The 27,770-nt window shown below is 38.2% G+C and overlaps 1 protein-coding gene and 1 non-coding gene across 3 annotated transcripts in view; both read left to right on the top strand.

The window, feature by feature from the left end:
- Nucleotides 1–27,770, top strand: part of LOC126248604 (myb-like protein Q) — a 221,544-nt gene that overhangs the window by 16,577 nt on the left and 177,197 nt on the right. For both annotated transcript variants that reach the window (XM_049949740.1, XM_049949741.1), the window contains exon 4: nt 18,700–18,786. In XM_049949740.1, the coding sequence (XP_049805697.1) occupies nt 18,700–18,786 (87 nt within the window). The remainder of the gene's footprint in view (nt 1–18,699; nt 18,787–27,770) is intronic.
- On the top strand, nt 18,506–18,580 carry Trnas-uga (transfer RNA serine (anticodon UGA)). The gene has a single exon. It is a non-coding gene; the product is annotated as a tRNA-Ser (tRNA).

Here is a 27,770-nt window from a genome sequence, read left to right on the forward strand (position 1 = left end):
CTGCCAGTCTAATTTCATTTTTTGTTGTTTTCATATCTTTTTCTTCAATAGTCTGTAAATGGCAAACTGATCACTAATTACAACAGTCAGCTCACTCAATGAAGACATACTTGTGCCTCACAATAATCACTGGTGGGTATGCGTACCATGTGGGAATAATGCTGGGAAAATTACTGCTTATGATAATCCCTTACTCAGACATGTTTCCTGTAACCTTGTGCTCCCTGAAACAGTCTTCTGGAGAACAGCACAGCAATAGCTATTTTGTATACATAATAAAAAGGTATCACTCTTTCTACACAGTATCCAGAGGTGTTGTATTGATAAGGTAATTGTGCTGATTCACTAGGAGTTCACACACAGTTGTGAAAATGAAAGGCTGTGCATTAATGACCATAATTTGCCTTCTTCGTAATGTGCGTATAGTGTCTGTTGTTTCCAGTTTTGGATTAAAAATTGAAAAATATAGCAGTTGAAAGTTGATATGTAAAGAGGTTTCTCCAGGTGGTTATTAGTGGTTTGATTGTAGCAAATACATTATTATTATTATTATTATTATTATTATTATTATTGTTATTGTAGGTTTGGCAGGCAAACTTCATAAATTCCAAATCTGTAATTGCAGATACTGGGTGAGCTCTACTTCTCATGCAATCAGAGCTCCCACCTAACCTCCTAATGTACTGCCCAATAGGGCACATGAATGACAATTTTCATTGACTAATTACAGGTTTTGGTGTTGAGTGTGCATTAAGAATCATTATATATTATATATTAGTTACTGTATGAAATAATGAACTACAAATAAGTAGTGCAGCGACTTCAGGTTACTGATAGGAAGACTCTTCCGGTAAATTCCTAATTTGTGTTAGTGCTTCAGTGACCTGAATGTCAGTGGGATATTAAACTCCAAGAAAAACAGCAGTTAAGTATGTTGAAGTAATAGAGAAACTATTACATACATATGTCACTTTTCTATTTGATAATCCAGAGCCTGTTATTGGATACTATTGGAGTCTTTCTCTTTGTTATTGGCATTATCTCATATTGATCCACATTCAATCTGGAACCTGCCAGCAATTTCTGCCCATTCATGTTGAAATTGTTTGTTTTCTTAGACTTCATAGTCGGTACCAAACAATTTGGTGCTGTGGTAAAACACTTTCTGTACTGCAAGAAGTGTCATAGTTTTGTCTGCAGATCTGTTCACTAGACAGTATGATGCAGATAGTCACAAGCAGTAGATACATTGGTAATTTAGTTGCAAAAGTAAGTAACAAAATGAAATAAAATAAAGCTAGGAAACATACATCACACACAGCCATACACACCACAAAAATGTACTCTTCCCATATGACCAGGTGAACTTATCAAGCAAATCACTGTTTACATCAGTTGGAAAACATTGCCAAAAACGATTTTAATAGGAGATTATGAAAATACTGTGCCACAATTTCTTCCTACCCTTCTCTCTCCTGTCTGACAACCTCAATCCTCTTATGTACTTTTCTGGTTTTCAATAATACTGTAGCTTAGTCTTCCTCCACAGTTTTTGTGCCAAACACTCTTCTTCCATTGCCCTCAGTCTCTCTTCATATACGTTATGACATTCCCACAATTAAATACAATCACTTCATCCTCCCCCACCCCCGTTCTCCAGTTTGGTATAGTGAATATCACTTCAGAAATCGTATATGCAGCATTGCGTCATCCTGTAAACAATACTTTTTTTTGTTTGTTACTTATTTGCAAGTAGCAGGGTTCTCATCAAGTTGTCAGTGCAATTAATTTTATTACAACAGCAATTCGTATTTGATTAGAAATTATAACTCTAGATCGAACACCTTCATTTGTTTTTATTAACAACAGTAGCCTGTTTCTACAAGTGCTATTATTATTTCATTAACTCATCAAAATTGAAATCTACCCTTCTTTAACTACCAGGAGGGAGAGATCCTGTTCTTATATCAACACTTGATGCTTTGGACACCCAAATAATTTTTACTATGATTTGGAATTTCATACATTGTTTGCCAAGAAAGTGAAAAAGCTGAGTTATTTGGCACATGAGTAATAATTTATGCTACACTACCAGTTGGATGAAATAGATTTTGATGTGTGCATACTTGTGTGTGCGGTTTTGATATAGGGCATATTGTAAGGTTGTAGATACTACACAAAGTGTTTGATATCTCGACCCCAGAAGTAACTTTAAAGAGTATAATAAATGTCCAGCAATCAGTAGACGATTTCAGAGATGACTGTGTTACTGTGAATTCTTAGGAAAATATGCTCAGTTGCCATTCTGTTCTCATCTGAACAAACAGTTTAATGAAAAAATCAACAGATAGAACGGACTGAAAAATTTGCACCTATTTTTGGAAAAATTCATAAATTCTTGATGAAATTCACTGTGTGTGTGTGTGTGTGTGTGTGTGTGTGTGTGTGTGTGTGTGTGTGTGTGGATAGTCAAATTTAAAAGGTAGTCACACTACTAGTGTGATGCTAAAGCCTTAGTGCTTTGAAATTTACTTTTTTTTTTTAAAAAAAAAAGTGGTGATTGGGGAACTTTTTGAATGGGGTGTTTGCTTTTGCAAGAACTTCAGCAGTTTTTTTTTCTTTTTCTGAAATGGCTTTTGTTCTCTTTGTTTGGTTGTATTTAAGCTTTCAACAATTGATCTGCAGAAATGTACAACCAAAGCATTCAGTAATGGTGAAGTTGGCAGTGTCATAAATGTGGTAGATCAGCCCCAGCCTTTACTAGTATTTAACGCAGCCACAGTTCAAAACACTACACGCACCATCTAAAACTGCTGTGTTAAAGTGCCCGCATTGTAGCAACTTTTGGAATTTAGCTAGCAGGCAGATTTCTGCGTTTCTTTGTTATAAGATGTTAGGTCCCACAGCCAAGTATTACATTGTATTATGTGACATGTATCTTATACAGACCATTCAACATTCAACCACCCGCAGTTGATGTGGGGCCAGAGCATCAGAAACACTGATACGTCATTGCTTTTGTGCACTTTCCATTTTGCACTCAGTCTTGTAAGTGAAAATTCATTACATTTTCGATATTTATCTGCAGAAAACAAATCTACTTCAAACTATCTCTGGCAAAATAGTTCATCTGTTAGATAATTTCCTGTTTTCACATTTTTCGGCAGAACTTGCATATGTATTCTCGTTATCACAAACTGCAAATTTTTCAAGTCCCCAAGTATTAAAAATTTATTCATCGAAGGATAATTTTACAATAATATAGGGTGTCAGCTTTCTAAAAGGAAAGGGTAAGTCTTATACACGTGTTTAATGAGGCCAGGACTGCTGGTCAACCACAGCCATATTCAAAGAACCATCACAACATTTGTCTGAAGTAATTTAGCAAAGCCCCAGAAAAGCTAGATTGAAATTTCTGGACAGAGTACGAGTCTTTATCCTCCCAAATCTGAGGCCAGTGTCTTAATAAATGCACTATCTTGAGCAGTTGTACATAATACAAAGTTCTCTTATTTTGTACATATTTAGAATAAATTAGCTTAGCAACATATGAAATAATTAGACACTGTTCATTCAGTCGAAGTGGGCAACATAAGTACCTATCTAACATCATATGTGAGATGCAGAAATACTTAAACATTTCATCCATTGTAAGCATTTATCATGCATTAAATGTATCCCAGTATGTAATGAGCACATATATTTCATGTCCAGTAATAGTTTGTGTTCACAGAATTAATATGTGTTGACACAACCCATTGATAATAGGAACAGGGTCTAGCTAAGTGAAGTTATCACCTGCGATGTCATGCCACACATTTATAATGAATCATTCTTAGCACCACCTCAACAATGATAGAGGCTCGACATCAACCTCCTTTTTGGATATTTCTAACCTGCGCTGCCACGTGTTTTCACTGCCTCAAATTTATAAGTATTTTGCATTACACTTACCAAATAATACCCTTTGATTCTATACATGTGATCAGGATAAACTATAGAGTGACTTAAATTTGAGTGCTACTGTAATTCAGCCATTCACTTTTAAGGAAAGTTATTATATAAGAAACAATTTAGTTGGTATATATTTTACCAAGTTATAACCTAGTCGCAACAAAATCCATTGTGATCCAGGGACGTATTTATATACTTATTCCAGTTACCAATCACAAATTTTTAATACCAGTTTATTAATTTCAGTCAGTAATGACCATCTTCAGACCTATGAAGCAGGGGCATCTTGTCATACAAAGTACACAAAGTTTACTAAGCAAAGTATCAGAAATCAGTTTAAGCATAAAAGACAAGTCACAAACCTGAGTACACACAATTTTCTAATCACTCCCAGTCAGCAGATATAAAAATGATATAGACAAAGTAATCAGTCAAGCATGCTCTGTCATATTTACATAAAACTAGCTGAGTACCCAGCATTTCCAGGACATGTATTTATTCCAGTTCCATTAGTGCATCTGCTTCCCCTTCTCTCTTTCCATTTTGTGTGTCCATCTCTTCTCCTTTCCTCCTCTTTACTTTCTGTGCCTGCTTCCAACTCCCTCTCTCTCTGTCCATCTCCCCTCTCCCCCTTTTCCCTTTCTCTGTCCATTTCCTCCTCCCCCATATCTTTGGCCATGTCCTCCTTCCCCCTCCCTGTCTGTCCATCTCTTTCTCCCCCTTCTCTAACTGCATGTTATAACCCCACCACCGCAATAGGAGGTTGCTAGTTCCTTACCCCCAGAGTATTTCTTCCCAGATAGGAATATGTGTACAAAGTTTGGCTGAAATCGGACCAGGGCATTAGTAGTAGTTTCTCACTTGTGGCTTTGCCTGGATACTCGCAACACACATATTTCAGATATATTTAAAATATTTCACACACATTTTTGCACAAAAATTTCACCTGTGGGTCTAGCAACTTTTGCCCTGCACTTTTGTTTTCAAACTGTTCAGTGTTTATATCATCATATTGCAAATAGGTAGTAGCAAAGAAGTAATAATTTTAAACATCCTGCACATTGCGGCAGTTATTCGTGCATACAAATGTTTGTAATGTCATATCTCATGAGCTGTGTGCAGTGCAGTGCAGTGCACTACAGTGATATAATTATGCAGGTATATTCAGGGATATATGTAACTACAGTCTGCAAAATGTGTTGTGAATGCAGTTAGTAGTAAAGAAGTAATAAATTAAAACAGCATGCCTGATGTGGCATTTGTATTGCATGAACAGCGAAAATGTATTTCCTTTAATTATTTTGTGGGTTTTTTCAGTGAAAAAAGCTTTTTACATTTGAAGTTGTGTGAAGTTTGTTGCAAGTCACTAAGTGCTCTCATTTACAAATATGGGATGAATAAAGTCTGGTATTAGCGCATTGTGAGCTGCACTTCTTTTTCACTCCAACCAGCATCTGTTTGATGAGAAGATAGTTCTTACTCCCAAAGTGACTCTGTCCTGACAATAAGTGATATGTGTACCAAGTTTGGTTTAAATCAGTTCAGTGGTTTAGGAGCAGATGTGGAATCTACATACTGATGTGTCACACTCTGCGACACAGGAAAACAGTGTCCAGGATATAACAAGTTTATTGAGCAAAAAAGTCTGCTTCAACAGTATGGAAATGAAAGCCAAGAATACAGTAACAAGAGTAGCACAATAGGTACAAAATTAACTGTGGATCACAAAAAGGTCAGACTGGCACTAAGAGCCAGAGCACTGGTTGGAGACTTAAGTTCACAGAGAAAACACTGGCAGAATGCTCCATTCAGAATTAAACACTGCTTGGGGGAAAGTCAGGAATGAGCACTTGCTGGACACAAAGTTCAGCAATGAACACTGGCTGGATGCTAAGTTTGTGGCCTGTAAGTCTGAGTCCAAGAATGATGGCTGTTCTGGTTTAGGTGCAGTAGGATAGTACTTGGAGTTGGAGGCTGAAGGCCTGGATGTACAATTCAGAATAATGTCACTAATGATGAATACACTGTGCTGCCGTAGAAGCCAACATCCCTGGATATCAGCTGGTGTGAGAGTCTGGAAGAAGGAATAATGTTGACATCTGACAGTAACTTTTGTCCCTAATCAAGGACTTGGAGAGCTGCCCTGTTTGATGAGGTGAGTAGCACCCATCACCTGGACCAGAAGAGGCTCTTGAAGCATTATCTGACTCATGCTGCCCTGTCACTGCCTTATATATCTCCCTGCAGCAGAATACTGTTGGAACTATTACCATGTGACATGGTATGCAAATGCAGATAGGTTCCATGTTGACAGGTGCCAGCTTCTCATTCAGGTTACCAGTCTTGATGGCGTTGTGTTGTACTTACAATTCTGAGGTGTGCAGGGGCAGTGGTAGCTGCCAACATGATGGAGCTGCCCAGAGGATTGCCAGTGTATTAGGCGAGAGCCTTCGACAAGGCACGTATGTACATACATATGTACATACATACATACATACATACATACATACATGCATGCATATGTCCATTTTTTTGTAATATGTATGGAAGTAAATAGCACATACACAGTTCTGGCAGACATTTTGACTCAATGAAGCAGCATTAACTGATATGCCTATATATATTGATGGCAGTTTTTAGCAATGTGCTTCTCAAGCTGCTCTCAGATGTTGGCTCCCACTCTCTCCAACATTGCTCTGTCAATTTGAACGACTTCCACACGAATTGCTCCCTTCAGTTCTTCAAGTGTATATGGCTGATGTTCCTATACACTTGACTTGATGTAACTCCACAAAAAGTAGTTACACGTGGAGAGGTCTGGGGAAAGAGGCGGGCAACTAATGTCACCAAACCGGGAAATGACGCAACCATGAAAAACGGTCCGAACAGCTTCCATTGACATTCTTGCTGTGTGAGCTGTGAGCCCGTCATACTGAAATCAAATTCGCCATACAGGAATAAATTTTCTTCTTAGTTCAGGTAGGAAGAATTCAATGATCATCTGCCTATAGTGTTGCAAGGTTGCAGTTACAGTGTTCCCATTATTGTCTTGGAAAAAGTATGGACCAGTAACATCTGCACCAGTTAACAGCACATCAGTCACATTGGGACTAAGTAATGGTGTCTCAAGCATTAGTTTTGGATTTTCACGGACCCAGTAACGGCAGTTCTGCTGATTTACCATGTCATTCAAATGAAAAAGCTTCATCACTCATAAACAAAATAATGTCATTTTGCTGAAGTATGGTGTCGTCGTCTCGAGCAAAATTTAGCCACTGTATGTAATCTAGGGTTGAATTGTCGCACCATGACCATTTTGTAGGGATGAAATGCTAGATCAATACGCAAAATATGCTTTACTGAATGATTACTGAGGTGCAGTTCAGCAGAATGTCTCCTAGCAGACTGACCAGGACTATGGAGTTTGGCTTGCTGAGCTCTTACAACATTTTCTGCAGTGCGTACTCAGCAAGGAGCCCCTGGTGGTTTTCTATTCATCATTGTTCTTCGTAAAATAAATTATTCAGATCAACGTAAAATGGATGTTAAGATTGGGTACACTATCATATCTTGCAAGATTGAAATAGCTATGAAAGTCATGCCGAACTGCAATGATAAACTCATTATTATGAACAAAACTATCATAAGCAAACGCACGATGTTGCACAGTCCATGGCTCCATGACTTTGACTAAACAAAATGGCAGGAGCTGCCAAACATGTGACCACATCAGTCCCCCTCCCCACTCTTACTACTTGAGCCTGAATACTATCTGTTCTAAAAACATCCATCCTTTCTTATATAGTTACAAAAAGAGCAGAGGCTTTATTTAACGTAAGTAATAAATATTACAGAATATATTTTAAAAAGTAACACTGCATTATTTTAAACAGAACCAACCTGAAGCAAAAATCCTAATCCACTGTCTGGAAATTTATAGATGCAGAATAAATGCCCTGCTACTACAAACCTGTGACAGGAATACTTTTCGTACCTTACGAGAAAATGCATCAGACACATTTCACATCATAACAAAGAGATGGCAGTGCAAAACAAAAAGGTGTTCCATCCAGGATGAGTGCAGCATGATAGTACATCCAGTGACAAACAGTGATAGACAACCAGTTATGCACATGATGGAATGAAAGAGGTCCTGTTGAACAAAACATATTTAGCAAAACTGCCTTACATATCAGCTGTTTGTAGCAACTCGATAAAATTCATGAAATATAAATTAGAGATCTGATAAAATAAATGGAACAACTATAAAATAAGAACGGGTATAATGTGTGTCCGTGCTACTTCAGTATGCATATAATCTGCTCATTGAAGTTGTAGTGTAAAACAGAAAGTGTCAGTAAAAGATAGTACAAATGGCTATTACATATAAGCATTTGAAACTTGCCATATACCATGGTCAGTTAAATATTTTTCTGCCTTACATCGCAGACGAGATAATAGTTGAAAAAAAGAAACTTTCATATGTATTAAGTGCTGTATATGTTAGCTTACATCAATATAAAATGTGGAAATCTAGGTAACGTATGTAGATCAAGGCTCCCATAAAATAAAACAGTTATAAAATATGAACACCTAAATGTGCCACGCAAAGTACTGTTTGAGTTTCAACACTGGATTAAATTATGTTATAAGGGGCAATCAAATATAGCATTGACTATTTACCACACATTTTAATTAGCCAATCATTGTTCTTAATGAAGTGGTAGGCAGAATAGTCACTGAAAGGACAAACTTTTATATGCGTTCAAAGATGTGTACATTAGTTTACATCAGTATAAAACAGCCTTTATACTGAAATAGAGATATAAGCAGAACGGCTAAAAGTAATAATATATATGAACTGTGACAATACAAGGTTGATACAGATAATCTAAAAGCCCATGAAACATGAGAGATGAACATGGTTTTAAAAAGCTGTACTTATTCATCCATACATGCCTCCCGAAGCAGCCTTGGTTGAGGGAAGTAAAAATTGGCAGAGTTGCATTAAATGACAAAGGTAAGTGAAGAAACTTCACAAGCCAAGATCACGAAAAAGGTATTTTATTGGATGACAAGTTTCAACACAACTATGCTGTTATCACCTGATCTTATGCTTTAAAATATTAAAACATATTGTCCATCAGTGCTGCAAGTCATTCCACATTGCATATATACTTCACAGTATCATGAAGATCACTTCAAAGTGGCATGTGTAGAAACACAATGTCCATCACCAGCTGCTGGGGAACATGAACACTTATAATTTGCACAATATATTTATGTTTGTACGTAGTAATTTTACATTTGACATGCTGATTTGTAGTGATCTTCATGATACTGGGAAGTCAATCAAAAACTGATATTACTCGTGACCACTGTATTTATTAATTTTATACTGCCTTAAGCATTTCGGCCTCCAAACTGTCACACATGGATACAGAGTATCTGGTCTATATTATTTGATGACATCAGAGGGCAAACTTAGGTGACATCAAATAATGTAGACAAGATATTTTGTATTCATGCGTGACAGATTTTCATTTTACCAGAGAATGGGGTTAAGATATTTTGAGTCTTTGAGCGTGGCATAAGTCCGAAATGTGTAAGGCAGTATAAAATTAATAATTACAGTGGTCAAGACTAACAACAGTTTTTGAGTGCATTACAGAATGGCCGCAACATATCACAAAGCATTTATGCATTTTGCTGCTGATACCGGGAAGCGTATATGCAATGTGAAATGACTGATGGACAATATGTTGTAATATTGTAAAGCTTAAGATCTAATGATGGCAGCATAGCTCTGTCAAAACTGGTTATCCAATAAAATGTGTTTTTAGCCATGTCTGCTTCTGAAATTTTTTCAGTTACCATACACTGCAAATCGCCCCCATACTGTCAATTTCATGAATATATAATAATTATTAATACAACTCATGAAATTTGTGGCCCAGATGGAAGGAGAGAAACAGCACAGTGGTCAATGAAATATCTAAGAAATCAAACCAGAAACAGATACTGCAGGTGCCTATCTAAGCTTTACTACGAAGCAAAGAGGTAGTTTTTTTCCACAGAAAGCTATCAAATGTGGTGAAATATACAGCATGTGCAAAAGAAATTTGATCATTAAGCATTCTGTCGGGTTGAGTTTTTTGACATTTGTAGAGCTAATGGCTCCAGTAGACTAAGTGCATTGTGGAGAATGTGCGTACTCTTTCTTGTATGATCTAATTAATGTCCACTTTTAGACAAATGTATGCTGTATGCAGGCCCATTCTTCAGCCACAAGTATTCATTAAACCTTACATCAAATGAACTAAAAGTTTTGCCTATATAATAATGATCACATTGGCCACAGTCAGTTCTGTATACAATAGAATTACACACAACATAGAAAAGAAAAACAGATTTTCAGTGTCAGATGTACACAGGACTGACTGTTGCCAATGTGACCATTACTATATAGACTAAAATGGCAGATACATTCGATGTAAGGTTTAAGGAACACTTGTGGTCACAGAATGGGTTCCCATTCAGCATACATTCGTAAAAGAGTATGCACATCCTTTGCAACATGCCAGAAAGGATATACCTTTGATCTACTGGAGGCGTTAGAGATCTATAAATCTAAGAATCAGCCTTAATCAACATATTGATTTTTCACATACTGCAAAGTTTGCCCTATTCAGTAGCTTTCTATGAAGTATTCTCCTCTTCTGTTCTTTTACCAATGGAGTTACATGACTATGTAGTAATCCTTAGATAAACACCTGCACTATCTGTTTCTATATTGACTGCTTAGACTTTTATTGATAACTGTGCTGTTTCTCTCCTACCAGGGCTCCACATTTTATAGGTTGTATTAGTGACATACATTATGTGAAGTATTGTATGACATTTAATATAGCTTGTCCACTTTTCAATTCCCTCAACTGGGACTGCTTTGGGATGTGTGTATGGATAAGGTTTAAATAATGATGGTCGAATGAGTACAGCTTTCTAAAGCCATTTTTGTTACTCATGTCTCATAGGCTTTTGGATTATACGCTTGAACCTTATGTTGTCACAGTTTATACATTTTATTGCTTTTAGCCAATCTTCTTTTTGTATTTTTGAGTCTTAAGTTTCATATTATTGTAAAATAATGCATACAGCATTTAACACATGGAAATTTGTCTTTTCAGCTACTATTTTGTCTACCAAAATAGTGATTGGCCGACTACGATGTGTGGCAAATATCAGATGTTATATTTGATTATCTGTTTTAATACAATTTAATGCATACTTTGTTTTATTCTACATCTCTGATGAGCAGAGTGCAAGCTTATTGAAGCTCCAACAGTACTTTGCGTGGGTGGAGTTCACTCATTCATATTTTACAACTGTTTTACTTGTTTTATCAGAGCCTCAATCCATATATGTTCAATAGATATCCACGTGTTTTATATTAATGTTAACTAATGCATACAGTACTTATTGCATATGAAAGTTTGTTTTCTCAACTGCTATGTTGTCAATGGCATAGTACAAAATAATGTTTGACTGTAAAGCAAGGCAAATGTCATATGCTTCTAGATAGTTGTAATTTGTAATATATTTTTGTCATATTTTGTTTTATACTACAATTCTGATTGGCAGATTTATGAATATTGAGGATTTAACTGAACATTTCATGGTCTTACCCATTTGTATTTCATAATTGTTTTATTTATTTTATCAGAGCTACAATCTGTTTATGATGAATTTCTTTTATAGTTACTACAAACAGTTGATATGTAAGACAGTGTTGATAAATATATTCTGTATGACAGCAGCCTCTCCATTCCATCATGCAACTCGTTGCCTATCTCTGTTTCTCAAAGTATGTATTATCATGTTATGCATGTACATATGCCAACAGTATATTAGAATTTTTGCTTTAGGCTGGGTTAGTTCAACTACTGTTTTAAACAATGCCATGTTACTTTTTATATCTAATTTTTATTATTTATTACTTACATTTAATAAAGGCAGCCACCATGTGTGTAATTATAATATTCTAGTGTTCTGATGAGTGCACTTATATTAACTTTATTAACACCTACTGAAACAGTTTTGAGTATTCGTTTATTCTATAAATGGCTGATGTACAATTAATATGTACTGCCACACAGTAGCAATATTTAGCATGCAATACAGCAGGCATATCAGTCGCCAAAGCACAGCAGTCTAAGATGATTCATAGAGTCAACATGTCTGCCAGAACTGTGCATGTGGTACTTTTGTGTTATAAAAGCACTGCAATGCTTGTTTGGCTTATTTCTTTGGCTGTACTATTTTTATATCTGCTGGCTCAGAGTGATTAGAAAATTGTGTGTACCCAGGTATTTCATTGTGTCTTTTATGCTTAAATTTATTTCTGGTGCCTTGCTTTGTATATTTGGTGTACTTTGTACCAGATGCGTATGTGTTGCATAGGTCTGAAGACCGTCATGACTGATTGAAATTAATAACCTGATATAAAATTTTTGATGCATAACTGAAATATTTAAATATGTGTTATAAATGTATTTCATTAGTATAGTTGGCTGTGCTACTAGTACAGTCTCATGAGTGTTACTAGAGTTTTAAACAGACACATCACTGAATTTTGTAGACTGACACCTTACATTTCTCTAACCACTTGTTTATACCCAAGTATATTCTTTAGTGAATCCTCACTCACACCATAATAATGTAGAGCACTACTCCAGGGAATGGAATAAAGGTACTCATCCTACTTCTTCAGGGTGATAAACACTATCTTATGATAAGAGAAGCATGAGGTAAACTGCTTGTAAGGCAGCTATATAGTTGTTCTCAACCCAAAGATTTTGGATTTATTTTTTGAGTGCTGAGGCAAGGTCCTATTGGAAATAGTTATATAGGGACCTAAAGTTTCATGTAGAAGCTGGAAGATGAAATCAACAGGAAGTGATCAAAAAGTTCTTAGAACTAATTACTTTGTCATTTAGCCAGTCCCACAGATTGCGTATAAGGAGCTGAATACAGTGTGTTATTGTGGCTGAGTGGCAGTTTGCTTTCTTTTAGCCATTTTTATCGACCACAGAACGTGCTATGGTTGTGTGTCTTTCATAGTGATACAGATAGCATGTGTGGTAAAATATTTCAGGGGTAAAATAGTCCACCATTCAGATTTCCGGATGGAGAATAATTGGGAGTGTTTTTTGTAACAGGGAAAAAAAGCCACCTTGCGGGTTTGAATAAACTATTATATTCATTAATCAGGTAGTTAGATTGGAGATTTTGAAAAAAGAGATGGATAAGCAGAAGTTAGATACCGTGGGAATTAGTGAAGTGTAAGGGCAGGAAAGAAATTGCAGAAAGGTAGGAAATTAGGAAAATTGAATAAGTTGAAAGTACCAGAGGTTGTTGACAGTTTTGAAGGAATCATTAGGTTGTAATTGACTTAATAGGAGAAAGGAATACAATAGAAGACAAATGAATAGTTTGGGAGTGAAGTATTGTAGGAAGGAGAGGCTCAAATAGTCAAAAAGACAAGGCCAAATAGAAATCCTTATTTAACAGATAAGATATGGTATTTAATTGGCAAAGGAATGAAATACAAACATGCAGTAAATGAAGCAGGAAAAAAGGAGTACAGGTGTTTCAAAAATAAGATGGTTAGAATTCGCAAAATGCCAAAACAAGAATAGCTACAAGAGAAATGCAAAACTGTATTCTTGGATCAGAATAACAATATGATTGGCAGCTAGTTGTTTACAGTGCAGCTGCCATTACAACCAGTGAGGGAACAAATTTGATCACACTATCTTTTCTGTTCATTGTTGCCACAGTACTCTGCACTGTTGTTAGTAGGGCACGTGAGTGTGAGTGTGAGTGTGAGTGTGAGTTTGAGTGTGAGTGCAAGTGCACTGAATGTGGGTCACTGCGCGCGCGCGTGTGTGTGTGTGTGTGTGTGTGTGTGTGTGTGTGTGTGTGTGTGTGTGTGTGTGTGTAGAGACTGCCGATGGGAAGTGTGCACATGGCATGGCCTCTGCCGCGCCATCTACCAGCTGCCTGTGCCTATACAGGGTTTTACAAAAAAGTACGGACAAACTTTCAGGAAACATTCCTCACACACAAAGAAAGAAAATATGTTACATGGACATGTGTCTGGAAATGCTTACTTTCCATGTTAGAGCTCATTTTATTACTCCTCTTCAAATCACATTAATCATGTAATGGAAACACACAGCAACAGAACGTACCAGCGTGACTTCAAACACTTTGTTACAGGAAATGTTTAAAATGTCCTCCATTAGCGAGGATACATGCATCCACCCTCCGTCACATGGAATCCCTGATGCGCTGATGCAGCCCTGGAGAATGGCGTATTGTATCACAGCCGTCCACAATAAGAGCACGAAGAGTCTCTACATTTGGTACCGGGGTTGCATAGACAAGAGCTTTCAAATGCCCCCATAAATGAAAGTCAAGAGGGTTGAGGTCAGGAGAGCATGGAGGCCATGGAATTGGACCGCCTCTACCAATCCATCGGTCACCGAATCTGTTGTTGAAAAGCGTACGAACACTTCGACTGAAATGTGCAGGAGCTCCATCGTGCATGAACCACATGTTGTGTCGTACTTGTAAAGGCACATGTTCTAGCAGCACAGGTAGAGTATCCCGTATGAAATCATGATAACATGCTCCATTGAGCGTAGGTGGAAGAACATGGGGCCCAATCAAGACCTCACCAACAATGCCTGCCCATCGTTCACAGAAAATCTGTGTTGATGACGTGATTGCACAATTGCGTGCAGATTCTCGTCAGCCCACACATGTTGATTGTGAAAATTTACAATTTGATCATGTTGGAATGAAGCCTCATCCGTAAAGAGAACATTTGCACTGAAATGAGGATTGACACATTGTTGGATGAACCATTCGCAGTACATGATGCTGAAACAACTGGTTCTCCTGTAGCACTCTCCATACAGTGACGTGGTCAACGTTACCTTGTACAGCAGCAACTTCTCTGACACTGACATTAGGGTTATCGTCAACTGCACGGAGAATTGCCTCGTCCATTGCAGGTGTCCTCGTTGTTCTAGGTTTTCCCCAGTTGCGAGTCATAGGCTGGAATGTTCCGTGCTCCCTAAGACGCCGATCAGTTGCTTCGAACGTCTTCCTGTCGGGACACCTTCGTTCTGGAAACCTGTCTCGATACAAACGTACCGCGCCACGGCTATTGCCCCGTGCTAATCCATACATCAAATGGGCATCTGCCAACTCCGCATTTGTAAACATTGCACTGACTGCAAAACCACGTTCGTGATGAACACTAACCTGTTGATGCTACCTACCGATGTGCTTGATGCTAGTACTGTAGAGCAATGAGTCGCATGTCAACACAAGCACCGAAGTCAACATTACCTTCCTTCAAATGGGCCAACTGGCGGTGAATCAATGAAGTACAGTACATACTGATGAAACTAAAATGAGCTCTAACATGGAAATTAAGCGTTTCCGGACACATGTCCACATAACATCTTTTCTTTCTTTGTGTGTGAGGAATGTTTCCTGAAAGTTTGGCCATACCTTTTTGTAACACCCTGTATATGCATAGAGCAGTGCTGACTCAATCTCTTACATTTCTTGTCTGTATCGATCACACCAGTGTTCTGTGTCATGTGGTGTCCCTAGAGACTTAATGTTCAGAGGTTATGAATAAAGTCCTGTTTGTGTGACTTGGATCACTTGTATGTCTTTCTTGCTTACTATACAATTGGATCCCATCCTTGTTACCAGTTGTGTAGTAACCAACTAATACACAAAACCAATCAAAGTCATGCAAATGTGGCTTTATTCATAACTTCTGAACATTAAGTCACTCGGGACTCCACAAGACACAGAACGCTTGTGTGTGCAATACACACAAGAAATAAAACAAGAGATTCATTTAGTCAGTGCTGCTCTGTGCATATACATGTGTGGGCCACTGGTAGACGGAACGACACACCATGCCATGTGCACGCTTCCTACAGGCGGCCTCTGGTGGCCGGCTCACACTGATAGTTGGCGGCTGATTTGAGCACACATGCACAGCGACCCACACTCACACTCACACTCAAACTCGTATGCACTAGTAGCGGGATATAGCAGATACGATTATTTCCTTCCTCATCCTTTCCCAATCAGTGTTTGTACTCCATCTCTAAGGACTGCATTGCCAACAGTACAGTAACCTTTAATCTTGATTTATTCATACTCACTGTTATTATGCAGTGCAAGTATTCAGTAAAAACACATGAATGTTACAAAGGAGCTGTATGTACATATAGCCATTACTTTTGCAAACATAGCTTCCACGTTTGTAAGAATTGGCGACACACACACACACACACACACACACACACACACACACACTTTTTAGTTGTGTGTATATTTTTTTCACATTGTGGCATTACAGTATATTTTTGGGACGGGGTGGGGGGCATGAAAGAAGTCACTTGCCGTCTTTTCATTGACTACTTTGCTACTTGATTTTTTCTAGTGCCACAATTTATCTAATTAATCTAGAAGATCCAATAATGTGAACTTTGTTTAAGCAGTGCAGTATCCTAAGATCTTGTTTTATATTTGTGGCTGTTACAAATTCACCATCTTTCATTGAGGAGTTACGTATGTAGCGAATACTCTTTACTGTGATACCTATTGCACTACTTTGTGTACATTATTTGCATCTAGCTTGAGCCACATTTGCATTGTATCATGGTGTTGGGGAACTCCTTTGCTCTTCCAGTTTCCTTTATTGTATTTATTTCAAACTGGAGACAATGTTTGTTTTATGTGATGGTACGCAGAACATATTTTGAATTATTCATTAGCCAGTTAGACTTTCATCACATTTTGTTGAAACAAAGCTGGGGCATAGTGTAAAATACAGTTCCTGGCTATTGAGAACCCCATATTTCTTGAGGATGCATTCTCTAAATGTATCATGCTTCACACAAAGAACAGTAATTGAGAACTATTTGCTTAGGGACACTGCTTTTTTGTACATGAGAAATAATGTCACATTCACATAATCACAAGCTTTCCCCACAATCATATGCTAAAACTGATGAAAATAATTGATTCATCATTAATTGTTTTAATGAAAGTAATATTATTCTGGTTGATACTGTTCTGTTGATTGCTCACTTCACCTAATTTTGTAGTTGTGTGTATGTCGGTGTGAAGTTATTCAGTTTGTGCTATAGATTAGTTTTAACAGACATTTTGAGAGAAATAAAGAACTTCATGTACATTATGGTAACTTCTACCATAGACATTAATACATTCATAGAGTAATTGACTATCCAAAATATCCAGAATGAGATTTTCACTCTGCAGCGGAGTGTGCGCTGATATGAAACTTCCTGGCAGATTAAAACTGTGTGCCCGACCGAGACTCGAACTCGGGACCTTTGCCTTTCGCGGGCAAGTGCTCTACCAACTGAGCTACCGAAGCACGACTCACGCCCGGCACTCACAGCTTTACTTCTGCCAGTACCTCGTCTCCTACCTTCCAAACTTTACAGAAGCTCTCCTGCGAACCTTGCAGAACTAGCACTCCTGAAAGAAAGGATATTGCGGAAACATGGCTTAGCCACAGCCTGGGGGATGTTTCCAGAATGAGATTTTCACTCTGCAGCAGAGTGTGCGCTGATATGAAACTTCCTGGCAGATTAAAACTGTGTGCCCGACCGAGACTCGAACTCGGGACCTTTGCCTTTCGCGGGCAAGTGCTCTACCAACTGAGCTACCGAAGCACGACTCACGCCCGGCACTCACAGCTTTACTTCTGCCAGTACCTCGTCTCCTACCTTCCAAACTTTACAGAAGCTCTCCTGCGAACCTTGCAGAACTAGCACTCCTGAAAGAAAGGATATTGCGGAAACATGGCTTAGCCACAGCCTGGGGGATGTTTCCAGAATGAGATTTTCACTCTGCAGCGGAGTGTGCGCTGATATGAAACTTCCTGGCAGATTAAAACAGTTTTAATCTGCCAGGAAGTTTCATATCAGCGCACACTCCGCTGCAGAGTGAAAATCTCATTCTGGAAACATCCCCCAGGCTGTGGCTAAGCCATGTTTCCGCAATATCCTTTCTTTCAGGAGTGCTAGTTCTGCAAGGTTCGCAGGAGAGCTTCTGTAAAGTTTGGAAGGTAGGAGACGAGGTACTGGCAGAAGTAAAGCTGTGAGTGCCGGGCGTGAGTCGTGCTTCGGTAGCTCAGTTGGTAGAGCACTTGCCCGCGAAAGGCAAAGGTCCCGAGTTCGAGTCTCGGTCGGGCACACAGTTTTAATCTGCCAGGAAGTTTCATATCAGCGCACACTCCGCTGCAGAGTGAAAATCTCATTCTGGAAACATCCCCCAGGCTGTGGCTAAGCCATGTTTCTGCAATATCCTTTCTTTCAGGAGTGCTAGTTCTGCAAGGTTCGCAGGAGAGCTTCTGTAAAGTTTGGAAGGTAGGAGATGAGGTACTGGCAGAAGTAAAACTGTGAGTGCCGGGCGTGAGTCGTGCTTCGGTAGCTCAGTTGGTAGAGCACTTGCCCGTGAAAGGCAAAGGTCCCGAGTTCGAGTCTCGGTCGGGCACACAGTTTTAATCTGCCAGGAAGTTTCATATCCAAAATATGTTTATGTATTTATAAAACTGGATGTGTGATGGCTAGTAAAATGTTTAACCTAAAGTGTTCTAATCTTGATATTTCACAGATATTGAAAAAGCATGAATATTTTGGAAAGTTCGGGAAAATTCACAAAGTTGTTATTAACCAGAGCACTACATATGCAGGCTCTCAGGTAGGTGCAATTGCTAGATGTAAAACTGAATGAAGTGTTATCAATCAAGAAATATTTTGCTAATTTTCACAGCAGTGGTATTTGATGAACTATTTCAGTGATACATTTGTTTGTACACAGGCAGTTTTAATTAAAACACCTGAAGTCACAATTTTTTGTGTTTTAATAAAACACAATGCATTTCCGACCCTGTGGATCCATCTTCAGGCACAAATCGTCTAATACAAAATTTACATTTGGTCTCGGCTTAGGTGAAATGCATTTTCCTGGTGTGAGAAAGGTAGATCTTAGGTTTCATACTTCGTTACTAGAGTGCAGAAATATGTGAGAAACAGTGGAAATAACAGAGAAAAATTTACTGAACACACAAGGAAAACCATTTTCAATGTTTCGAGTTCAGCATACATTGGTTTATTCATAGGCCTACACTACTGGCCATTAAAATTGCTACACCAAGAAGAAATGCCGATGATAAACGGGTATTCATTGCACAAATATATTATACTAGAACTGACATGTGATTACATTTTCACGCAATTTGGGTGCATAGATCCTGAGAAATCAGTACCCAGAACAACCACCTCTGGCCGTAATAACGGCCTTGATACACCTGGGCATTGAGTCAAACAGAGCTTGGATGGTGTGTACAGGTACAGCTGCCCATGCAGCTTCAACACAATACCACATTTCATCAATAGTAATGACTGGCGTATTGTGACGAGCCAGTTGCTCGGCCACCATTGACCAGACGTTTTCAATTGGTGAGAGATCCGTAGAATGTGCTGGCCAGGGCAGCAGTCGCACATTTTCTGTATCCAGAAAGGCCCATACAGGATCTGCAACATGCGGTCGTGCATTATCCTGCTGAAGTGTAGGGTTTCACAGGGATCGAATGAGGGGTAGAGCCACGGGTCGTAACACATCTGAAACGTAACATCCACTGTTCAAAGTGCCGTCAATGCGAACAAGAGGTGACTGATACGTGTAACCAATGGCACCCCAACCCATCACGGTAGGTGATAGGCCAGTATGGCGATGACGAATACACGCTTCCAATGTGCGTTCACAGTGATGGAGGCGACCATGATGATGCTGTAAACAGAACCTGGACTCCTCCGAAAAAATGACGTTTTGCCATTCGTGCAGCCAGGTTGTCGTTCAGTACACCACCACAGGCACTCCTGTCTGATGCAGAGTCGAGGGTAACAGCAGCCATGGTCTCCGAGCTGATAGTCCATGCTGCTGCAAACGTCGTCAAACGGTTCGTGCAGATGGTTGTTGTCTTGCAAATGTCCCCATCTGTTGACTCAGGGATTGAGACGTGGCTGCACAGTCCATTACAGCCATGTGGATAAGATGCCTGTCATCTCGACTGCTAGTGATATGAGGCCATTGGGATCCAGCATGGTGTTCCTTATTACCCTCCTGAATCCACCGATTCCACATTCTGCTAACAGTCATTGGATCTCAAGCTACGCGAGCAGCAATGTCGCGATACGATAAACCGCAATCGCGATAGGCTACAATCCGACCTTTATCAAAGTCGGAAACGTGATGGTACGCATTTCTCCTCCTTACACGAGGCATCACAACAACGTTTCACCAGGCAACTCCGGTCAACTGCTGTTTGTGTTTGAGAAATTGGTTGGAAACTTTCCTCGTGTCAGCACGTTGTAGGTGTCACCACCGGAGCCAACCTTGTGTGAATGCTCTGAAAAGCTAATCATTTGCATATCACAGCATCTTCTTCCTGTCGGGTAGATTTCGCGTCTGTAGCATGTCGTCTTTGTAGTGTAGCAATTTTAATGGCCAGTAGTGTACTATCATTGCACGTCACTACACTCAAGACACACATTTGTTTACAACTATTTAAATACATTTCACAGACGTAGTTTAATCTGATGTGATCAAAGATGAATTTTCTCACATAGTATCAGAAATATTAGATGTAAGAAGGTGTTATATTAAAGGAATAAATTTAAAATAAGTCTTTAAAACTGCGAAAATATCTATGGCTATCAAAATATGTTTGTTCATTTAACATAGATTCATGCTTTTTGATTTTGTGGTTGTTTATTTCGAATATTGTAACAACATTTTGGATCTTGCCATTGGCTTCATTGTGTAGTTTAACCAAATTGGTTTCTGGCTTGTTGGTGCTTTCCAATAACTGATTTTTCTGTGTAGTTGAGTCTGAAAGCATTTGTGTGTTCATGAAAATATTGGCCTTTTTCTCTACATAGTAGGCAGGGCAACTGGGGCATGATACTTTATACACTCCATTTCTGTTGCATTTTTACTTCTCTGTTTTTGTGTTGTGAACTAATGTTATTTATTGTTAGTGGATAATACACTTGTTTTGTTGCTTTTTTTTTTTATTTTTTTAAAAAAGTTTCGAAGCTTTTTGTGATATGGGGCCTAGGTGTGGGATGCTGACAAATATTTTTTCTTCTTTCTTAGTGTGACACTTTGTAGTCTTATTTTTGTTTTGTGTGTCCGAATTATCAGTAGTTTTTGCTCTGTGTCCATTGTATATGGCAGTAGTTTTTGTTTTTTTCCAATTCTGTCGTAAAGTCTGTTTTCTTCTAAGTCAAGTGAGTATGCTCTGTGTAGCATGGCCCTAAAGGCAACATGTTAGTGTGCAATGGGATGGCATGTGAGTTGTCAATTGTTATATCTGTATATCCTGTGTGTGTTTTTGTTGGAGGTTGATCATTTTGAGATCCAGGAAATTTATGCTTTCGTTGTCCTTATAATCTGCTGTAAATTTTGTACTTCTGCAGAAAGAATTGAAAACTTCAAGTAGTTCCTCAATCTTACCCACCGAGCGAGGTGCCACAGTGGTTACCACACTAGACTCACACGGGGTCGATGGTTCAATCCCGCATCCGGCCATCCTGATTTAGGTTTTTCATTATTTCCTTAAATCACTCCAGGTAAATGCTGGAATGGTTCCTTTGAAAGGGCACGGCCGACTTCCTTCCTTGACCTTCCCTAATCCGATGAGACTGGTGACCTCGCCGTTTGATTTCCTCCCCCAAACAACCCAACCCTCAATCTTCCATTTTTTGCCATCATATAGTTGCAATGCATCATGAACATGCCTCCAGCAATATTCTATTTTACTTTTGAGCCCTCTGATTTCTTAAAAAGAATTATTTTCCAGATAATTGAGAAATAGATCTGCCAGATAATGTGATATGCTACTACACAGAACACACACTTACACAGATATAACAACTGAGAACTCATCATGCCATCCCACTGCACAGAAACATGCTGCCTTCAGGACCATACTACATACAGCACACTCACTTGACGAAAACAGCCTCTAGGACAGAATTGGATACAATAAAAGTTTTGCGATATACAGTGGATGCACAGCCAAAACAACTGATAATTTGGACCTGCAAATACACAAAAGTAAGGCAACAAAGTGCAACAATTAGAAAGAAGAAAAAGTGTTTGACAGCAATCCATTCCTAGACTCCATATCACAATAACATTGCCAACAACTTATTATTAGCGGAGAATGCAATTTTGTGTGTGTGTGTGTGTGTGTGTACACACACACACACACACACACACACACACACACACACACACACACATATATATATATATATATATTCTCCACTAATAATAAGTTCGGACACTTACTAGTCCACAGCATAAAAAAAGGAACCAATAGTTCAACATAAGTGTAGTGTATAAAGTATCACGCCCCATTTGTCCTACTACTATGTAGGGAAAACAGGCTGAAATTTTAAAACCCATTTCCAAGAACGCACAAATGCTTTCAGACTCAACCATTTTGAAAAATCAATTATTGCACAGCATATGCTAGAAACCAAACATGTGATATTCCAAGAGTGCTAATCTTACAAGATTAGCAGGAGAACTTCTGTGAAGTTTGGAAGGTAGGAGATGAGGTGCTGGCGGAAGTAAAGCTGTGAGGATGGACCGTGAGTCATGCTTTGGTGACTGAGTCAGTAGAGCACTTGCCAGTGAAAGGCAAAGATTCTGTGTTTGAGTCTTGGTCCAGCACACAGTTTTAATCTGCCAGGAAGTTTCATCTCAATGCACACTGCACTGCAGATTGTACATTTCATAGAAGATAGAAAACAGTTTGGTATTACTGTACAGTGAAGCCAATGGTAAAATCCTAAATCTGTTACAACAGATCGAAGTATATTTCCACAAAATCAGAAAGCCTGAATCTATGTTAAATGAACGAGCAGATTTTGGTAGCTATAGTTATTTGAGTAATTTTAAAGAGTTATTTAATCATTCCTTGAATGTATCTGCTTCTTAAAACTCAGACATGACACTATGTGGTAAAGTTTATCTTTGATCAGCTTAAACTACATCTGTGAAGTGTGTTTAAACAGTTGTAAACAAAGGTGTGCCTTGAGTGAAGTGATGTGCGATAAGTCTGAATAAACCAATGTATGCTGAACTCAAAAGGTTAAAAATGTTCTTCCTTGTATGCTCGGTAAGTTTTTCTCTGCTATTTCCACTATTCATCACATATTTCCGTACTCAATTAACGAAATACAAAACCTAACATCTGACTTTCTCATACCAGGAAAATACATGTCCCCCAATCAAGATCAAATGTAAATTATGTATTAGATGATTTGTACCTGAAGATGGATCCATAGGGTCCAAAGCGCACCATGTAATTTAATAAAACACAAAAAATTGTGACTGGATGTATTTTTATTCAAATTTCCTGTGCACCGGATGCAGTCACATTCACAAATGCAAAATATGGATAAAGTTAAAAAATATATGTATCTGTGCAACAAGGAAAGTCAGAAGAAGATTATGATCACCTACTCACCAAATATCACAAGTTCTCCCAATATTTGCATAGCACCATGCACAACTCTGTCTGCATATATTTAGCTGAGTGTCCTTTTATATTTTCCCACAGTATGTGTATAATATGTGAAGGTCTTAGTCAAGACGAGCATGGTCTACAAGTAATAGCTCACACTAGTTTGTCCGTAAAAGGTCAAATTAGTGCCAGCTGCCTTTATCCCTAGCAGGGAGCCATATAATAGGCATGGCAATACGTTGTAGTGGTGTGCTAGTAAGAAGGCAGATGTGTGTCATGGTCAGCACACAGAGGGAGAGGGCATATTTCATGGCATTGCCAGTGTGCTCTGTGTCTTTTCTAAGCCACACTCTCCACTCATTACCTACCCCAGTAACTATCAATTCTGGGATTCGCACCACATTGGGCAAGTGTATTTGCTTTTGACTGTCGTCCAGAAGGATTTATATCCTCAGAAAACTGTTGCTTTTGCTTCTTAAAGTAGGATTTGTCATTTTTGCTTTACATTGCCCGCAATGAACTCTACAATTGCCAAGTACCGAAACTGACATGAAAATCAATGCTAAATTTTGTACATGTAACCCAAAGAGCTTGTGCTACAGACAGATGTGGCGGGATGACACTGTTGGCTGTAGTGCCACATGGTACCTCATGGTACCTCATGCCATTGCTCATTACCTGATCACCCGCCTTCTTATGTGCACAGTCAGGAGTGGTTGCGACCTGCAACCAATAAAATAATAATACAGTGGACATAGTGTGAGAACAAAGCTCACTTTCAATGACAATGCATTTTTGAATAATGGTGGTGTAACAGAATTTCATGTGATCAAACAATTGTTATGTCGTCCACATGACATGTACCATGATTTTTTTCCCCTAGGCACTTCTTCACCATTGTTGAAAAAGAATTTGCTCAAAGTCTAGTCTGTGCACTTATATTTCAGTCCACTTTCTAGTTTTTTTTATATGTATACTACTACCACCACCACTTTTACTACTACTACATTGTTAAGTTATAGGATTGCCTTTGTATTACTTATAAGCACATCCAGAAATATTGCTTACATAATTTTCCTACACTGTTTCAGCTACTTCTTTTAATGACTTTACATATCCCCAGGTTAGAGACTAAAATTTGTTGGTGAACTTTCATGTTGTCTTCATCTTCACAATGGTTTCTGTTTAACACTCACAAATTAGACATGCTTTCAGAGACATATGTCTGCACTTTTTGAAAATTGTTTTCATTGTCCACTTTGTTATGTATTACTCAATAAAGACAAGTGATCTTGATGAAGCCTGCCCTGCTCCTCTTGCTTGCCATCCTTCGTGAACAGAGGATATGGAGGGCAAGGTTCTTTAGTCTTCACTTTCAAAATCTTTGTATCTTGGAAGTTGCAGAAAAGCGAGGAACCTGGAATTTTTATATTTTCATCCAATCATAGTGATGTTCAGTTTACTGTTGAACTGGGGTATTATAGTCAGCGTAATGTCTTATTATGAGAAATATACACTGACATAGTGTCTAATGGAGAAACAGAATCTGATTACAACAGTTTACAAATGTATTTATCTAATAACTATTCCACAATATTCTGTAAGCATAATACATTTAGGATGTTTATAGCTGTCATATGATATTTCATTGTTACACAAATTGTCACAACATGATTTTTCAAGGGCAGCAAAATACGATGTATACCGTATAACAGCATGTCAGTATGTCTGATATAAATAGCTGCAGCAAAATTATTTACTACATTTTCATGAACTACATTACAACAGTTAACTGCCACATCAGAAAGTGGCTATAACCTTTGGTAACTGGTGGTATGTATGACCTACATTACTTTGTGTGATCATTACTAAATAAAAGCATAGGTAAATAATGAAAAACCTTTGGCTCATTTAATGCATTGTAAATATATTCACATTGAGATTTATGCTAGCATTCCTGTTTTCTTATTGATGCTTGCGAGGACCCAGGTAAGTAGAATCAACGACATTTATATTGCAGACAGTATAACATTAGACATATTTCACAAACAGTCCAGTTTTGAATAAAACTAATAAAATTCTTCCCCTCATATACTCAGTGTTGCAAAGAATTAATTTTGATAGTAATAAAAGGTTATATGATTTTCTGATCTAAAATTTATTTCTCTAATAACAGATGATTGAAAATAATCAGAATGCTGGATAAATTTTAGGTTAATGATGGCCATTGTTGGCAATTGCAATGATAATAACTTTACTTTTGAAATTGTATTTGTTCCTGCAGTTAAATCTTTTAATCTTTTTGGGGCATATACAAGTTCTGTTCAGTGTGGGAGATGTGCTCAAAGTCAAGAAAACTGCCTGTGCATGATATCTGTTGAGTCTTCATCTTGTACATAGTGTTAGTCCAACACAGATGTTCACATTGGTTTTTCCGAAATGTAGCTTAAATGGTGAATACTGATATCCTCCATAGGGTGTTAAAATTACAATCCTTGCTCTGTAATACTATTTCCAGAGTTGATTGAGTTCTCAGATTAAGGCCAGATGGAGACTATACAGTAAACTTTGCATTGTCTTTAAACTATCATTGCTGCAGAAGAAATTGGAGATTCAGAAAGTATAGAGTGAAGGTTTGTACAGCAGTCACTCTTAATAAATCAGGAGCTATATAATGCACAGCCTGTTCTAGGTTCACAGTAGTGTTGTAAAACTGAGTGACAGCTTCAGTAGATGGATTGGGTAGTAACAGAATAATAATGGTTTACAGGGTACATTCAGCAAGTGAAACTGCAGATGCAAACTAATGTATATGATGATGACAAGCAGACCAGTTATGAATAATTAAAGAAAAATAACAATTTAGTTGCTGTATATCCAACACTTAAACTTGTGTGTAAGCTGAGATTATGATCATTTTGTGCTCTTACATTAATTCTCTGGCACAAGAGATTTGTAGATGAGGCAGGAGATGCAGAAACTTAGCCAGAACACCTGGTCAGTTCCTTGCAGGGGAAGAAAATCAGTCCCAGCAAAGTAACTGCCAAGACATGGTAATCTGTCAGAAAATTAATGTTGTTTTTGGTCATCATTTGCTAGTTATTCCTTTTGTCTTAACTGCTGCATCCTATAATATCAATGACTTGCCTCATATACTCATACCTATCCCTGCAATAATTTCCTTTCACCATCATGTCAATTACACTTTTGAGCAACAAGTCATGTTGTAATATGTGCTCAACCATTCTGTCACATCTGTTCATTATAGTATTTACTAGGTATTGACTTGTTGCAATAAATCTCCATTCTTTACTGATCAATGGGTCTGTTCTGCAAGGGTCGCCTGTAACACTGTTTCAATGGCTTTTAGTTGTTTCATTTTTGTCTCCCCCATTGTCCATATTTTGTACGCATACAGAGCTGGGCTCCAAACACAGCTTTCATGATTTATTTTGTGGCCTCAAAGTTTGTGTTGTTTGTTAACAGCTGTTCCTTTCTGTAAGAAGCTTTTTCTCGTGGTACAATCTTGGCTGCAATTACTTTCTTGTATCATCATTCTTTCTCTCTTCTACTTCTGAGAGAGCTAATTTTGTCCATGTTAAATATTAGCTGTCTTTCATCTCCATCTGTTTCGTTTTCTTTGTATTTGTGTGCATATTATAGCCATCAGTTAGACACAAATTTCATTCCTGTTCACTTCCAGCAACTGCTGCTATACCATTAGTGAATCATATTCTGCTGATTTTGTGTGACAAACAACTCTGACATAGAGCTGTTTTACTACTTTCATTACTTCTTCAGTATTCAGTTTGTCAGTGGTAACAATGAGCAATCCGGCCTTACACCTTCCATTTTGCACCATAATATTTTGACAGCTTCCCTAGTTGGATTCATGATTTCCTGTCAAGAAGGTCACAGTTCATAGCAATTGACGGAAAGCCATAGAATAAAACTGAAGTAATACCTGGTGTTCCCCAATGAGGTGTTTAAGCCTTCTGCTGGTCCTAATTTATATAAATGATTTAGGAAACGATCTGAACAGCCCTCTTAAATTGTTTGCATATGATGCTACAATTTACAATCTAGTAAAGTCATCAGAAGATTAAAACCAATTGAAAAGTGACTTTGGCCTTATCTGTAT

This window comes from Schistocerca nitens, chromosome 3 (assembly GCF_023898315.1).
Source record: "Schistocerca nitens isolate TAMUIC-IGC-003100 chromosome 3, iqSchNite1.1, whole genome shotgun sequence".
NCBI lineage: Eukaryota > Metazoa > Arthropoda > Insecta > Orthoptera > Acrididae > Schistocerca > Schistocerca nitens.